The sequence below is a fragment of the Akebia trifoliata genome, chromosome 1 (genome assembly GCF_017979445.1).
Source record: "Akebia trifoliata isolate Shusen 1 chromosome 1, ASM1797944v1, whole genome shotgun sequence".
NCBI classification, from domain to species: domain Eukaryota; kingdom Viridiplantae; phylum Streptophyta; class Magnoliopsida; order Ranunculales; family Lardizabalaceae; genus Akebia; species Akebia trifoliata.
Window position 1 is genome coordinate 28,456,256 of NC_141375.1, and position 17,866 is coordinate 28,474,121.

A 17,866-nucleotide genomic window follows, 5' to 3' on the forward strand; every position below is an offset into this window, starting at 1 on the left:
TAATCTCTCAGAACTCAAATTGAAAAAGAAATTAGAGCTTAAGTAAAAAAAACCCTAACAATTGAAACTCACTCATCAGTGCCACTGATCAAACCACTTCAAATCACATCTATAAGTCCATCTCTCTCAAAAACCCTTAAAAACCAGTTGAATCTGAAACTTGTAAGTCCATCCAAAGTTGGACATGCCCCCTCTATTTATTTCTCTCTCTGTTTTTATCTCTTTTATATATATAGGGTGGCGTTTGGGAGCCAATATTAAAGAGCCAACATGCTATGTGGTTTAAAAGTTCAAGATTAAGTTGATTTTTGGCCAGGATAATCTCTATGGTGAGGAGATCACCCTCACAAAAAATTAGTTGAATATGAAACTTGTAAGTCCATCAAAAGTGATTTAGAATTATGAACAGTCGATTTTTTATAAATAATTTGTAAACTACTTATGATGGACTTAAACATTTCATATTCGGCTAATTTTTTGTGAGGATGATCTCCTCGCCATAGAGATCATCCTCAAAAAAAAAAAAAAAATCAGCTTAATCTAAAACTTTTATGCACATAAGACAAACATTTTATTCGAGTGCCAATTATTTGGCCATCACGTTTTATTTCACATGGGTTAGAAGTTTCAAAATGGACCGAGTTTTTGTGAGGATGATCTCTATGATGAGAAGATCATCTACACTAAAAATCATTGAATTCTAAAACTTCTAACCTCATCAAAAGGGGTCTACAAAAAATAGATAATCCACAATTCTTCAACTCATAAATATGGGGTTAGAAATTTTGGAATGGACTAACTATCTCCACATCATAGAGATCATCTTCACCAAAAATCTATCCATTCTGAAACTTCTAACACTTGTAGGACAAAACGTATTGGCCAAATAATTAGCACCTAAATGGGACCCTATATATATATATAATAAAAAAAAATATTTTAATTTTTTCATATAGTCAAAAAGTCATTAGGAAAGAGTCTTTGGAATGAAGAAAGAAGTAAGCAAAAGATCTTATCAAAAACTTCTTCAAAAGTTTTAAAAGGTAATGTGGGATTTACAAAAATATTTGAGAAAGAATCCGAACAAAATTTTCATAAACATAAATCCATGTCAAAAGATGCCAACTAATAGGATTGGTCCAAACCAAAATACTTACTTTTTTTTTATATATTTTACTTTAACGACAAAAACACACCAAACTTAAAGTAATTTCCAAATTACTATTTAAAATAAATGAAATTAATTTTTATTTGAATTGATACAAAATAAATACAAACTATATTTATTTTTAATATTCAACCTATAGACAAAGTCTCGATTTTTCTCCCAACAGTCTTATCCTCTTAAAGCTTTTTAATTTAACTGTAAGTTTTTTTAATTAATTTAATAGTCTCATTTCAATACATCATCTTCTAAACTCTTGTATTAGAAAATCCTCAATTTTTCTACCCAATAATTCATTTTTTATGTTTGAAGGTTGAAGTATATAGTAAGTCACTCTTGAGATTGTAGACGAGCGTACAATTCATTTTACCTGTTAAAGATTGATTTTAAAGAGAGAAAAGATTAAAAATTTTTGAGAAAAGGTTGAAAATGAGGGTATCTAGATAATCGGTAGATAAGACTAAGTCAAAAGGTGGTATGTCATCAGTTTAAAATGCAGGGGTTTTCTCAAATATTTACCAAAATCCGAGGGTACCTAGATAATCTAGTAGATAAAACTAAGTCAAAAGGTGGTATGTCATCAGTTTAAAATGCAGGGGTTTTCTCAAATATTTATCAAAATCCGAGGGTATGACTAAACCACCAACTTTTAAGTTGGGAACCAACGGAGAAGTCTTTTAGACTTTGTGAAGAAGACCCGAAGGTGGAAAAACAATAAAATAAGAGTAGGGATCGAGAACGGTATCCCGTACCTAATCAAGGTGAGGTGGCACCCCCATTTTATCCCACATGGAAATTTTGGGACCCACTGACCTCATGGACATGTGATAACCCTTGATGAACCTATATATCAAGAATCATAATGTTTGATAATTTGTATCCACTAGATCTAAGTTATTGAATAAGAGTCTAAATCTAACGATTAGAAATCATTCTTAAGACAATACTATAAAATCAATGGATGCACATCACCAATCAAACTGATAGTTTGTGTGTAGGTTCATCAAGAGAGGTACCAATACGATCAGTGGGTCCCCTAAAACTCCACGTGGCATAAAATGGGGTGTCACCTGACCGTGTAGGTTTATCAAGAGAGGTACCACATTTTAATACGATCAGTGGGTCCCCTTAAAAACTCCTCGTGATATAAAATGGGGTGTCACCTGACCTTGATTAGGTACGGGACACCGTTCTTGAGCCCTACTCTTAAAATAATAAATAAATTAAAAATAAAAAAAAAAAAACTTAATTTCCACACGTAAAATGGTTGAAAAGTCACAAAAAAAGGGTACCCAATCGTATCTTTCCGTCATTCCATAGGCGGAGAATGGGCATGGGACTTTGGCTTTCGGAGAGGCCTTGACAACTTGGAACTTCAAGAAGTTGGCAGATTACTTGATAGAGCTTCGCGTATCGAGATACATCCAGGAAGGGAAGATGAGAGAGTGTGGATGGCGAGTAAGGATGGGAGGTTTTCGGTGCACTCATTTTACCATTCCTTGTGTAGTAATGGAGATAGGTCCTTTCCTCATGTCTCGATTTGGGGGCCAAGAGTTCCGAATAAAGTTGCATTTTTCACATGGACGGCTTCCTTAGGAAGGATTCAAACAGTGGATTTCTTGATGCGACGAGGTTTGTGCGGGGCGAGTTGTTGTGTGCTATGCATGGAGAATGGAGAATCATCGGACCACCTTCTTATACATTGTAAGTTCGCTTATGGCATTTGGACTCATTTTTTGAAATTATATGGAGTTATAACATGCTTACCACAAACAATAAAGGAGCTTTTTACTTGTTGGTCGTCGATTGGTTACTCGTTTGGCGGCGCTAAGAGGCTGTTGTGGAGTATTACACCGTTCGCAATATGCTGGGGAGTGTGGTTAGAGAGAAACAAGCGCATCTTTGAAGGAAAAATGGAAGATTGTAGCAATACGATTTTATCCATTATGGGACTTATTTTCTGTTGGTCCAAAGTCTTTAAAGAATTTAGGAGAGTCTTTTTCGAGGATTTTATTTTCAATTGGGATGGGATTTGCTGTATTACTCATGAGTAATTTCTTACTGTAAGGACTTGCTAGGTTGGTCATCTCGACTGACTTGGTTTTGTTTTAATGAATGAATTGCTATTTATCAAAAAAAAAAAAAAGTCACAAGGTACCGGCATGGCCAGCCAGGCAGACCAGGCCAAGTAGATTTAAGTTTTAACTTGTTAGGTCTCTAAGAAAAAGAGTTTCACAAGATTAAGGTCTCTGTGTCTAATATCAAAGTATCAAACGATGGGTTGCTCTGAAATGCTCTTCTTCATTTCTGTCATTCTCATCATACACTTGGGTCTCAACACAGCCCAAGAAGTACCTTTCTATCGTTACCACTCCTGTTTGGGAACCCCAGAAACCAGTGGCCGATACCAATCAAATCTCAATCTTCTCGTCTCTAATCAATCCTATAACGCCACAGTTCCTAATGGTTTCTATAATAACACCATTGGCCCAAACCCAGATACGGTGTATGGTCTCTTCCTATGTAGAGGGGACATTTCCTCTCAAGATTGTCTCAATTGTCTCAATAGTTCTGGTAAAGATCTCAAGGACCGCTGTTCAAACAACTCTGAGGCAATTATATGGTATGATAAGTGCATGATTCGGTACTCCAACAAATACTTCTTCTCCATTAGGGACCTGAATGGTCATTTTGTAAACGGTGAGACAAAAAGCCCCGAGCCGGTTATGTTTAATCAGTCTTTGGGGGTTTTGACAGAATTCCTTGTGAAAGAGTCAGCTTTTGGTGATTCTTCTTCTTCTACTCCTATTGCTACCGATGCTACACGTTTATTAGCTACTAGAGAAGTGAATATTTCAGAGAACCAAAATTATATATATGGGCTAGCACAGTGCACTCCTGATATATCTCAACCTGATTGTCAAGCATGCTTACAGGATACTGTGAAAAATATTCAAACTTGTTGCTATGGTATGGAAGGTGCACATATTCTTCGAGCTAGTTGTTCATTGAGGTATGAAGTGAGTCCTTTCTATCATCAATATATACTTCCTCCGCTCATCAGTCTACCTTCAATCAACACCTCAACCCCAAACGGTATGCTTGTTATCTAATTCAGATTTTTTATTTCTTTTTTCCTTCTTAGTTTGCTACAATTAATCCTAAAAAAAAAAAAAAAGAGAAGAAGAAAGTCAATGTGAATCATCCATCACATTGACTCATTCAAGATTAAAAATGATCATTCACCTGATATTTTGAAAATTCTCATTGCTCATGCAGGAAGTGGTAAAAAATCGTCTTCAAAAAATGTTGTGATTATCGTTGTTCCAACAATTATTGGAGTGTTGTTATTGTTCGTTGCTTGCGCCTATTTATTAAGGAAGAAGAAGACAAGGACAAAATTGGAAACAATTATTACTGGTTAGTAATTAATCATAGATTATCCTATACTTTCAAGAAAAATTAGTTCTCCCCAAATTGAGAACCAATTTGAATAGATAAGCTCTGGGTTTGATGTATTTTTGTGTAAAATCAGCCTCAGAGGTGGTATTGTATTTTTTTTTTTAGTTCCTTCTGTGCATGGTAAACATACAGAGTTCCTTTTAATAGAACTGATTATATACCCATTATTTGTCAATCTTGTGTAGATAATGAAGAGATTCGACGCGCAGATTCCTTGCAATTTGATTTGGGTTCTCAAATTGTTTTGGGTACGCAAATTGATTTGAGTACAATCAAAGTCGCTATGAACAACTTTTCCGAGGAAAATAAACTTGGAGAAGGTGGATTTGGTGCAGTATATAGGGTAATAATAACGATCTTGGATTGAAACCTTTTACTTATGCATATATTTTGAGGATAATTGAATATAATTTGTGATGATTTGAGGGTCTTTTTTTAGATGGGTAAACATTGAGTTTGTTGGGCCTTCACCCTATATTAGAATTCTTTCAAAAATACAATCATCAATGAGAGATTTTAACTCTAAAGAAACATCCTCAGAGTAATCCCATCTAATTACAATAGATGACTATAAAGCCAACTTAGATAAATAATTCGCACATCGATTGGTTTCTCTCCAATGATACTTGAAAATCACTTTTTCAAACTTCTTAGTTAATTGTTCAATCGTAATAACCAATTGCAAGCTTATATCTCTCCAAGGCACCTGTATCTCTTTTGATAAGCATTAACTAGCTATCTCTGAATCTGAAGACATTTCCAGCCTTTGAATGTTTTCTCCTTGAATGTATTGTAGTCCATCCATGATAGCATACAATTCGACCTCATTTATATCATTTCTCGACCTCATTTATGTTCTTGAATCTAATTTAGAAAAAAAAAAAAAAACTGATTCAGGAGGATCCCATTAGCAAGGAATTACAATAACTTCCCTTTGAATGATTGAAACACCCAATCTCTCTGCTGCTACTTCCTGATTTTCCAGTGATATATTCCCATCCAAAAGTTTTTCTTTAAAAAAAAAACGTCCTTGATATTGTCAAGAATACGAAACAAAAGCATTCTTCTATGCATTTTTTTTTTCTTCAAAAATTATGTTATTTCTTTCTTGCCAAAGGTGCCAAATAGCCTAAGAAAACATGGTCAAGAACATAGGAGCAAATGCTGAACAAGTTTACAGAGTCTCTTAGTCATTTGTTGTTAACCTCATGCAGGGTGAGCTTGTAGATGGGCAAGGAATAGCAGTGAAGAGGCTCTTTAGGAATTCAGGACAACGTTCACAAGAATTCAAGAATGAAATGAAGTTGCTGCCTAATCTTCAACATCAAAATCTTGTTAGGCTTTTGGGTTTCTGTCTGGAAGGAGAAGAAGAATTACTCATCTATGAATATGTTCCTAACAAAAGCCTCGACAAATATATATTCGGTTTGATCCATTATACGTTATCATATCTAATTGAGCAGAATTTATTTATTGATCCATGCATGCAGTTTGATGATTACTTTCTCAATCCTCTGTTTTTTGTGTAAATGTTATATAGATCCAAACAAAAGAGAGAATTTGGACTGGGAAACACGTTACAAAATCATAAAAGGGATTGCTCAAGGGCTTCTTTATCTTCACAAAGATTCTCGACTTGGGATGATTCATCGGAATCTCAAAGCTGGCAACATTTTGTTAGATAATGAGATGAGCCCAAAAATTTCAGATTTTGGCATGGCAAAGCTTTTTAAAGTTGATCAAACGCAAAGCAATACAAGTAGGACTGCTGAGAAATTGTAAGTATCTGACCCATCAAACTTAAATTCCTTAGGAAATATTTTTTTATATGAGATAAAATTTGAAAATAGATTCTGATTATTTGAACAAAATAAAAAAGAGTTACTTGTTTCTTGTAATTGACCAAATTGTGGATATTTAGCATTTGATTATTGGTGTGTAGTGGATACATGGCCCCTGAGTATGCTTTGCACGGATTATTCTCAGCCAAATCAGATGTTTATAGCTTTGGGGTTTTGGTTTTGGAAATTGTGAGTGGTCAGAAGATCAACAATTTTCTTCAATCAGGTTCTTCAGGATACCTTCTCAGTGATGTAAGTGTGAATTTCCAGACAAAATATTCTATCTTTTTCACTAAGTTGGGATCGCTATTATAGCAAATTGCGGTTGTGTGGACCAAAGGACCACCTATCTCTATCGACCACATGTCCATGTGGCATACACGATCAGGTACCACATATACATAGATGAACTCCCCCTAAAACAAAATTTGAAAAAAGAGATTTTTTCAACCTTGGACATAAATTTTAAATGTTGAGAATTCAGTTGCCGTCCACAAAATCTAGAGGACTGAGATGTGGCATCCACATGGCCCAAACGATGACCTTGGTCCAGGCTCTACATGATCCTTTGGTCCATTCACCTTTTCCATATATTATATATATATTCACAGTAGGATTTGAGGAGAAAACACAGATTTCCCATAGGTCAGTTTCGATTTTCTATGGATTAATACACTATTCCTAGGTATACATTTTCTTGGGAATTCTTCACATCCCAACGGTAATGTTCAGTTAAGCTTCAAATGTACACTTAATGTTCAGTGAATCATTGCAGGCATGGAAATATTGGAGAGCAGGTACAGCTTTAGAGTTGATGGATCCAACTTTGAAACGTAGTTTTTCCACAAATGAAGTGATGAACTGCATCCACATTGGGCTATTATGTGTTCAGGAAGACATAGACGATAGACCCACCATGTCGTCTGTCGTTTTAATGCTCAACGGCAATTCACTTTCTCTACCATCTCCTTCACCACCTGCATATTTGTCGGAGAGTGGAACGGCTCCAAATGCAGATAGAAAAGAGTTGGACTTGGATCAGACTGCAAGTAGTTCAATGCTATATTCTGCAAATGAAGATTCCCTTGTCTAGACTTAAACTTGATAGTTTGTTATTAAATTCAAGTAGTATAAGTTTAAATGAATCCTAGTCCTCTATTCAATTATGTCTGGTCTAGTTACTAAAACTGTGTGCTATATTAATCAAACATGCCACAACATTCAGGAGGTAATATCAAAGGGGACCTTTTCCTGAAGCAGAGTGGGGGCAGTACCCCCAAGGGGAAAATTTCTGGGTATTTATATGTATCTTCAGCCTAGGGTTTTGCTTGAGAGGTTTTTGTTCTTTTGATTGCTCTGTGAGGTTTCTTGCCATTAGGAGAGTTGCAGAGGTTTGCAAGCTTGTAATCTTTATCATTGATATATAGTGCATTGCTTTCCATCTCCTCCCTAGATGTAGGTAGGTAATTTGTTCAATAACGTAAATCCCGTATTCTTTGCTTGTGATTGTTTCATTTTTTCTTTTCCTCTTGTTAGGCTTCTGCTCAACTATGTGCAAGCCGAAAATTTTCAAATGAAAGGAGAATTAATAGAGATAGTGAGAATGGACGCAAACGCATTTGAATTAAGCATAGTCGTAATAATCTGACTCACTTTAGAGCTCATTAACGCAAGTTCAACCTGAGATTAAGCTTCTAAAATCGGGTTAAGCTTGGGTTAGCCCAAGTTAGGTAATTTTGAACAAGTTGGGCTCATTGAGCAAGCTTAATTTTATTTTGATTAACACATAAATTTTATTTTATATTTAAAAAAAAATTAATACAATATAAAAAAAATAAAAAAATAAAAAAATCACTAGTAGATAAATTTGCACAAAACCACCGAATCCATTAATTTTAAATTTTTTTTTTTCTTTAGTTTTACAAATATATTTAGGAAGAGAAAATTAATATTTTAAAATAAAATAAATTTATAGTATCGGATCGAGTTGGATTACCTAGAGTCTCAACCCGAATTCAATTTGGGTTGAGATTTCCTAACTCAGGCTTAACTCATTTTCCATATAACCCAACCCAATCTCACCCATCAATCGGGTTGAATTCAGGTTAGTCCACCCAAGTTGCAGTCCTACAAATATTTATGGATTTGTCTGATGATGTGAAAGGGGGGTCAAAGTGAGTACACAAAAAATAGGAGTCCGCTCTTTAACATAATGCTGGGCTTTAGACATAATTGAATGAGGGAGTAGATTTTTTTTCAATTGTCCACAATTTTCATATAAATTATGTATTCTAATTTAAAATATCTATCTTTCCTATAAGTTTGTTAATAGTTAAAAAGATAAATTTAAATTTTTTTAAGTTAACTTATATAATAATTAGAACATTTGTAATTTTTGTTATTAAAGTTTTTATAGACGGTGTATTGTTTTCTTTAAAGGAATTCTTTTGCTACTATGAATTAAATTCCTAATAGATATTTGACTCTCCTCAAACCGTTGCTAGATTTTAGCAAGTATTTGTGGTTGTTTGAATACCTTTTGGAGAGCTTGTATTTGTTTTTGAGTCGTGATAATATGACTTGTCAAGTGGCATACTCAATTGACTCTCGATTGTGGACAAGTTTTGAAACTGTGGATCTATACACCTTGGATACACGGTTCCCTCGGGATACACTTTTTTGCGGAAAAATACAATTGTGTATCTCGAGGCGTATCAATCTACGGTTCCCAAATTTGTCACGTCAAGGAGATTGATTATACCACCTGGCGAGTCATGTTATCACGATTCTTTGTCTTTTCTGAGTATCAAATCTTCTTTCTCACTTTTGACATTTGCAAAAATCTAACAAAATGTAAAATTTACAATATTTTTGGAAGAAAATATCTTTGTTACTTTTATTTAGAGACTAATATATCCCTTAGAATGTTAAAGAACATCAAATTAATGTTTGATAAGATTAAATCTTTTAATATAACCATCAAAATCTCTAAGAAATGATTTTCCAAAAACAGGGCCATCAAATGACAATTTGTGCAGGGACCTTTCCATTTGCACCCACCATTTATGCTCAGTGCACCCTCCCCTGCTACTTTTAGTTTGCTTTTGCATGTGCTTATCAGATGAAGAGGCCCACAACAAATTCAAATGGGACCTAATTTATTATAGTTATGATGAATGCACATGGACTGAGTATGCTGTTGGGTACGTGATTGATGTTGTAAGGGCACAGAATTATAAATCATACCCATTGGGATACACAAAAAAAAAAAAAGATGTGCGATTATGTGCCCTTGCCACATCCGTTACGTTCCTAAGTGCATATTAAGACAGCATGCATTCATCCTTGTTCTTTTCTACATTTTATCAAGACTCAAGAGAGTATGACTAGTTTCTAGGGGTGTCAATTGAGCTTATTAGACCTTTCCGCTATGAAAAAAATGAAGGGTTAGGTTTTTGATCTTGAGCCAGCAAAAGTAGGATCAAGCTCATTATAGAAAAAAATAAAACTGATCTGGTCCAGGTCAGTCATGACAGACCTAATAACGATGATTTTGTGGGTCCAAGTCCATAAACTTAACATAGGTAAGGTGTCATCGACGCGTATTGGGCCTTTTAAGGACTTCAGTCTATCTTTGAACGTCAATGCTTGCAATATTACATTTTTAGTCTCACAGCCGCCTCCATTCTTCCAAGTGGGTCAGATACTTCAATAATTAACGAGCATCTTTAGGGTGCTCTTAATAAAAGTTGGTGTGACAAGAAGTTATTTAAAAATAACTTAAATACCATTGTCTTTAACTACGAGGTAAAATCTTAATTTTTTCATGAAAAGTTTATCCTTTTAAAGGTCTTTTTAATCTCAAGGGTAAGTTATTTTTAATATATTTAATTTCTTTTTCAATACATCATATTTATCAATTTCTTGAAGAAAATCTTCAATTGTTCTACTCAGCAATTCATTTTTTAGGTTCAGAGTGTAAAAGATTGATTTTAAAGAGAAAAAGACTAAGAATTTTTTTACAAGAGGTTGGATCATTTTGCGTCCGTTTCGAGTAGATAAGATTGAGTCAAAAGGTGGTAAGCCATCAGTTTGCAATGCAGGGGTTATTTCAAATATTTAACAAAATCCAAGGGTATGACTAAATCCCCTTCTAACTTTAGTCGTCATGAGTCATGAGTGATGATGACACGTGACTTAATTTCAACGCTGCTTTGGAAACGCATTACATAAAGAAATTGATTTTCACACGTAAATTGGTTGAAACGTCACAAAGATAAAAGGCAGAGAGCTGCTTTGGCAAGCCAACTTTTAATTATTACACCACAATTTTTATATTATTTATTAGATCTCAATTAAAAATTAAAAAAACTCACCCATCAAACAATAACAAATTTTGATTTAAAGTATAATAATTTCAACATTACAAAACAGCGAAAGACTCCTTCCAACTATTTTAATATTTGTTTGCAATTATAGTTAGACTAATAAAATTCTAAACTCAATAAATAGAAATCTAACAAAAATAAAAATAAAAACATGGTGCCATTCACACCTAAACTTTTACTCATAGAGAGGGAGTAAGATTTTAAGCTGTATTCTGCAGAAATATTAAAAGGACATCATCTCCTGTGGATATAGGCAATCTTCTTGAATCAATTAAATCCTTTGTTTCTTGACGGTTTTCTTCATTTAATTCATCATATACATCACTAAATCTAATCAATCTCTCTCTCTCTCTCTCTCTCTCTCTCTCATCGAATCATGGGTTGCTATTATATGATCTTCTTCATTTTTACCATTCTGATCATACACTTGGGTCTCAACAGAGCCCAAGAAAACGCTTTCTACCGTTACTACTATTGTATAGGAACTAGTTACACTAACACCACCGCATACCAATCAAATCTCCAACTTCTACTCTCTTCTCAATCGTATAAAGCCGCAGCTCCTAATGGGTTCCATAATGCCACCATTGGCAACCCACCAGATAGGGTGTATGGTCTCTTCCTATGCAGAGGGGACCTTTTCCCTCAAGAATGCGAAGATTGTCTCAAGATGTCAGGTGAAGATCTCAAGAATCGTTGTTCTTCCAAAAAGAAAGAAGCAATCATATGGTACGATAAGTGCATGATTCGGTACTCAAATCGAAACTTCTCCTCCATTTTGGAGCAGAACCCGGATGCTTATATAACCGGTACGAATAATACCACCAACCCAGTTGTATTTGAACAAGATTTGACGTTTTTGACAGATTACCTTGTACAAGAGGCAGCTTTTGGTAACTCTTCTTCTATTGCGACTTCTACACGAATGTTCGCGGCTACAGAAGTGAATAATTCAGTTTCTCAAAATCATATATATGGGCTAGCGCAGTGCACTCCTGATGTATCTCAAGATGATTGTCAAGAATGCTTACAAGAGGTTGTGAGGAGTATTCCTGGGTGTTGCATTACTAAGGAAGCCGCCCATATTCTTCGACCCAGTTGTTCATTCAGGTACGAACCGACTCCTTTCTACGGTCCGTCTAAACTTCCTCCACTCCAATCGCCAATCAGCACGAAAGATGGTATGTTTGTTGTCTTGAATTTTTTATTTTATTTACAATCAAATCCTTAATCATATTCTTAAATTTTAACAATTAGCACTACTATACTAGCTACTTGGTACATATATATAGAGCTCATATGAAAATTATTATTGCTCATGCAGGAAGTGGTGGAAAATCGAAAGTTGTGGTTATCGTTGTTCCAATAATTATTGGAGTGTTGCTATTGTTCGTTGTTTGCGCATATTTATTAAGGAGGAAGAGAAGGACAAAACCGAGAACAACTAATATTGGTGGGTAACCATAGATTATCCTATACATTTAAGAAAAATTAGCTCTCCCCAAATTGAGAACCACTTTGAATAGTTGACTTCTGTTGTAAAACCAATCTCAGAGGAATTCCATTTGTTGGTACTACCTTTGGTTAATGGTTGACATGCAGAGTTACCTTTAATGAAACTGATTGTATTCCCATTATCTGTCTCCCTTGTGCAGATGGTGATGAGATCGGAAGCGCGGATTCCTTGCAATTTGATTTGGGTACAATCAAAGTTGCTACGAACAACTTTTCCGAGGAAAATAAACTTGGAGAAGGTGGATTTGGTGCAGTATACAGGGTAATAATAATTATATCTTGGATTGAAACCCATTACTTATGTATATATATTTCAATGATAGTTTAATCTATTTTGTGATAATTTGAGGGTTTTTTTCTTTCTATTACTGATGATTGTGATGCGAGGATTCGCTTCAACGCTCAAGTTTATATAGTTTCTTAGTCATTTGTTGTTGATCTTATATATGTAGGGTGAGCTTATAGATGGGCAACAAATAGCAGTGAAAAGGCTCTCTAAGAATTCAGGACAAGGTTCACTTGAGTTCAAGACCGAAGTCGTGTTACTACATAAGCTTCAACATCGGAATCTTGTTAGGCTTTTGGGTTTCTGTTTGGAAAGAAAAGAAAAATTACTCATCTATGAATATGTTCCTCACGGGAGCCTTGACGGATATATATTCGGTGTGGCTCATTACACATTCTTGAGCAAAATATTATCTTATTGATTCATGCAATTTTCATCTTCTTTGTCCAAGTATTTGAAAACCATATCAGTAGTTTGATGATTACTTTCTTAATCCTCTGTTTTTTTTTGTTTTTTTTTATTTTTTATAAATGCATATATAGATTCAAACAACAAAGACTATTTGGACTGGGAAATGCGTTGCAAAATCATAGAAGGCATTGCTCGAGGGCTTCTTTATCTTCACGAAGATTCTCGACTTAGGATTATTCATCGGGATCTCAAAGCTAGCAACATTTTGTTAGATATAGACATGAATCCCAAAATTTCAGATTTTGGCATGGCAAAGCTTTTTGATGTTGATCAAACAAAAGGCAATACAAAGAGGATTGCTGGGACACAGTGAGTAATCCGAACCAAAATTCTTTAGAAAGTTTTTAAGATCAAATTAGAAAATCGAATCTGATCATTTGAACAAAATCATAAATTAGAGCTACTTGTCCCTTGTTTTTTGATTAATTGTGTGCAGTGGATACATGGCCCCTGAGTATGCTTTGCGTGGAATATTCTCAGTCAAATCAGATGTTTTTAGCTTCGGGATTTTGATTTTGGAAATCGTTAGTGGTCAGAGAATTACTAATTTCGAACGATCAGGTCATTCGGAATACCTTATTAGCTATGTAAGTATGAATCTCCAAACGAAATATTCTATCTTTTTCAATGGATAAAGTCGAATATTTTTTTATTATCATTTACTAAAGTAGATAATATGTTTTTCGTTTTATTATTGTTATAGAAAACAATAAATTAAACCAACGAGTGTTGGGCATAGTTGGCAAGGCATCTCTTAAAAAGGGAGAGGTTTTGAATTCAAGCCCTTTCGTCGACTAACCATGGGATCTATCCCTACTTACCTGGTATATGCAGTCCATGAGGTATTGCATGTACTCGGGAGGATTTGAATGAGATATGATGTTCTGAGAGGCCAATTAACTTGCTTATACTAGTTGGGCCTTTGGGTTTGAGACCCCATCAAAAAAAAAAAAAAAATTAAATAAAAATTGAACGAAATTAATTTTAAAATGGTAGATTGTTATTTTTGAACTTAAAATGAAAAAAGTGTTGGTGAAATTTCACAATTTTTTTCTATCTTTTCATAATTTCCCCTAACCCCAAATTTACTATGTTGGCTACTATTCTAACTATTAGACCGAATTTAATGTAGTATGCTTAGTGGTGGGCTAGGAAAAATGTGCTCTGTCAACAATGCATGGGAGGGTTGTTGACGACTAAGGCACCACGTTTTACATGAAAGAGTCAATTTTGGGCGGCAGATTTTTCAAAAGAGATGATTCTTTAGTTAGAAATACAATATTTATTTCCTTACATTTCATAAAAACCTTTTAGGATTAAAGTAAGGCTGTCATGGCCTGGTGCTAATTGGGCTTCAAAATCCTAGCCCAAACATGGTGTGGGCCACAAATAAAAATACCTTTGCCCAAGCTTAGCCCGATAACGAAACTGGTCTAGTAATGCTTGGACAAACCGAACTGGGGCAAATTACAACCCATTGACTAGGGCTCAAAGTGGGGAGGGGCGTAGGCTTGATCTTAGTATATCCATATTCAGATCCAATTTTTTTTATCTGGATCCGAATCCAACTTAGATCCTAGTTGATAAAATCATATCCCAACGACTTTAATTTCACTTTAAACCGGATCCAACTTAACCCAAATTGTTTGATTCAAGTCAAGTCGGGACAGTTCCGGACCATTTAACTTTTTTCGCTTGTCATCTTTGCTAATTGTTATACTATTCTATTTTACCATTATAATCCTTTCATTTTATAAGAATTAAAGTTGTATTAAAGTAATAGAAAAAGATATTTGGAAAAACCTAAAAATATAATTTTGAAACCAATATATCATTCGGATCTAGGCGGCTATAGGAATTGATTTGTATCTGACCCTTAATTAAGCTTCAAATGTAGACCTAACATTCAGTCAATAATTGCAGGCTTGGAAACATTGGAGAGCAGGTACAGCTTTAGAGTTGATGGATCCAGATTTGACCCATAGTTTTTCGATAGATGCATTGAAGAGATGCATTCACATTGGGCTATTATGCGTTCAGGAAAACGTAGATGATAGACCCACCATGTCATCTGTCGTTTCAATGTTCAGCGGCTTTTCCGTTCATCTCCCATCTCCTTCACCACCTGCATTTTTATCAGATAGTGGAACAGTTAGTTCAATTGTGCGCGAAAGAGAGTTGGAGTCTGATCACTCTTCCAACAGTTCAACGCAATATTCAGCGATGGAAAGTCCCCTTATGATCAAGTCTAAAACTCAATAGTTTGTTGTTATAGTTAAAATTGTATAAGTCTAAATGAATCCTCCATATTCCTCTATTCAATTATCTCTAGATAAGTTATAAGAACATACCTGATCATTGTGCTCCAATTTATAAGGTTCAATTCAGTTTATGTATGGGAAAAAAAAGAGGAAAACCAAGTTGAAATATAATGAAAGTTGTGTGGTGAATATGTTTTACAATTTGGTGCCTTTAAGAAAGTTAGTGTGGTTTAAGGATGAAAGGGCCTTGATGGGTTAGGATTTAGGAAAGATGGTTAGCCATATAAAAGGGTACCATTTAGATGAAAATTCTAAAGTAGAAGGAGGAAGACCTAAAGGAAAATTAACTGAGGTAATTAGAGTGGACATAAATACATTTAATTGGCATAATGCTTGTCTTTAGACAAAGTGATTTGATTTTAAAGATAATTGTCTCAGAATTTTTTGTATACAAAAAAGTCAATCCGAGATTTCACAGAATCTTAGATTTAGGATTTTTCTAACGTAAGTATTTTTGTAAATTTAAGATGCTCTAAATACTCACGACCTCCTACGGTTGTTAATTTGGATTATGTGAAATCCCGTATTGATTTCCTTTTTACACTAAAAAAAATCATTGAATGAAATAGTGGATTTTCTCAACTGATCACAAGGGAATAATGATCCATAATGATGATGAGTCATTGTTGCAAAGGAAAGAAGGGAATCTAATCCCACAACTCATCAATAATAACAACAAAATCTCCATTGATCTTAGCTTTTGGACATAATTTGCAAAGGCCTGATTTTGAGCTTGTTTATGGAAGTCACGCATCCAAGATCGATTTGTGCATAAATGAGTCTAAAATGATAGTTTATAAAATTTTAAGAATTTCACAATAAGCAAGGGAAGATTTAGCTATAGAATGACAAATTGACAATCAAAGTTCAACTCATCTAGCCAAGAATTCAGTCATTAATTCGAAGACCAAACATACACAGACAATGTACCACTTTATACAGTAATTTGCAGAAGATGAATTGTTCGTACTAAATAAGGTCCACACCCATCGAAATCCTACAGATATACAGATATTGACAACTATTATTAGAGAATGGTTGTATGATTTTCACTATAAGGACATCTTGCACTAGAATTTCTATGATCATTTCCAAGTGAGAGATTGACGAATTTTGTGGAGCCAATCCCCTTCGCATGTGGGACTGCATATGTTCCAAAATAATTATTTAATTAAGGGCTAACCATTAAGTAATATTGGGCTATCCCTTATAAGATTAATTTCAATGATTCTTCCATACAATTACACAATTATTTAAGTCATTTAAACCCTATTTTTTGGATTAAAGAAAAAGTAGGAGAAAGAAGGAGTTGGAAGCACTGTAAAGAAACAGAGGATTTTTTTTGGGAATATGAAGAGAGGTTTGTTCCTATTGTTATAGTCTCTTTCTTTTAAATAACACCGCACCCATTTTCAATTTTCTAGTTTTTTTCGACTAAAATACATGTTAAGATCAACTAAAAATTTGAGATGATGATTTGTTTAGAAGATTTCAACCCAAAAGAACCATTCTTGATCGATCTTCATCCAAAAATTAACAAAAAAGTGAAAAATAAAATCTTACTTTTAAAAAAAATCCTTGAAAATGACTTCTTCCTTCTTAAATCTTTTCAACAGAATGGAGTTTCTGAAACTCAATTGATATGTAAAAAATCTAATTTTTTTTAATGAAAACGATGATTCAAATGGTAAAGGCATTCACTCGTGAGAAATGGGGACGACAAGGTCTAGGGATTGTTAAGAAAAGAAAAAATGTACTAAATAGATTATTAAGAGACTGCCCAAAACTTTGGGACTATTTAGAAAAAAGTCCCTCCACCAAGATCCTTTTAAGTAATTTTTTTTTTTTTAATTTACAAAGAAGATATTGTTCCTCCCTCTTTCTTTAGGCTTCAATGTCGGATTAAAATTCTAGGGCTGACTTTGATCCTATATTCTACTTTTCCAATCCCCCACTACACCAAAAATTGCAATATTTAAGAACTTGAACCTTTCTTAAAGACCCTAGCAATCAACCCAATTTTTTTCCATCCTGAATTTTCAAATCAAAATTCTATTGCAAAATCTTCTATACCTCACATTGTTAGACTTATTTGACTTTTTGCCGATTCATAAGATGAATTCGATCAAAGCCCATACTTAATCAACCTGATTTAATTCCCACTTTAAGAACAATTAAAACAAATACTAGGAAACAAATTTATATATAAACCCTGTGTTTTAACAAAAGGAAGACAAATAAAGTAATCATCAATTGAGGAAAATGTGTACCATAGTTTCACTACTGATAAGGTCCCAATAATATCATTTTGGGACCGTAATTTCACCGAGATTACCATCATATAAATACTAGTTCCCTTAAAATAATAATAAATTTTATTAAATCCCAAATTAATGTGACTAACAATAGTTTGTTAC

The 17,866-nt window shown here is 34.2% G+C and overlaps 2 protein-coding genes across 2 annotated transcripts; both read left to right on the forward strand.

Moving 5' to 3' along the window:
* Positions 1 to 3,347: 3,347 nt before the first annotated feature.
* LOC147411474 (cysteine-rich receptor-like protein kinase 10) lies at positions 3,348 to 7,909 on the forward strand. The gene is made up of 7 exons (XM_086448957.1): positions 3,348 to 4,261; positions 4,445 to 4,585; positions 4,813 to 4,970; positions 5,842 to 6,052; positions 6,168 to 6,405; positions 6,570 to 6,720; positions 7,244 to 7,909. Exons 1-7 carry the CDS (start codon positions 3,442 to 3,444, stop codon positions 7,559 to 7,561), a joined length of 2,037 nt encoding a protein of 678 aa, XP_086305083.1. The 5' UTR covers positions 3,348 to 3,441; the 3' UTR covers positions 7,562 to 7,909.
* A 3,136-nt stretch (positions 7,910 to 11,045) lies between these two features.
* Positions 11,046 to 15,590, forward strand: LOC147411475 (putative cysteine-rich receptor-like protein kinase 20). Its single transcript, XM_086448971.1, has 7 exons — positions 11,046 to 12,037; positions 12,181 to 12,309; positions 12,512 to 12,633; positions 12,824 to 13,034; positions 13,200 to 13,437; positions 13,565 to 13,715; positions 15,052 to 15,590. The coding sequence occupies exons 1-7, from the start codon at positions 11,233 to 11,235 to the stop codon at positions 15,388 to 15,390; spliced, it is 1,995 nt and encodes a 664-aa protein (XP_086305097.1). The 5' UTR covers positions 11,046 to 11,232; the 3' UTR covers positions 15,391 to 15,590.
* Positions 15,591 to 17,866: the final 2,276 nt, after the last annotated feature.

Coding starts and splice junctions, on each gene's coding strand:
- LOC147411474 (XM_086448957.1), top strand. CDS start 3,442: ATGGGTTGCTCTGAAATGCTCTTCTTCATTTCTGTCATTCTCATCATA. Junction 4,262..4,444: donor CAACACCTCAACCCCAAACG/GTATGCTTGTTA, acceptor TTGCTCATGCAG/GAAGTGGTAAAAAATCGTCT. Junction 6,721..7,243: donor CAGGATACCTTCTCAGTGAT/GTAAGTGTGAAT, acceptor GAATCATTGCAG/GCATGGAAATATTGGAGAGC.
- LOC147411475 (XM_086448971.1), top strand. CDS start 11,233: ATGGGTTGCTATTATATGATCTTCTTCATTTTTACCATTCTGATCATA. Junction 12,634..12,823: donor GATTTGGTGCAGTATACAGG/GTAATAATAATT, acceptor TTATATATGTAG/GGTGAGCTTATAGATGGGCA. Junction 13,716..15,051: donor CGGAATACCTTATTAGCTAT/GTAAGTATGAAT, acceptor CAATAATTGCAG/GCTTGGAAACATTGGAGAGC.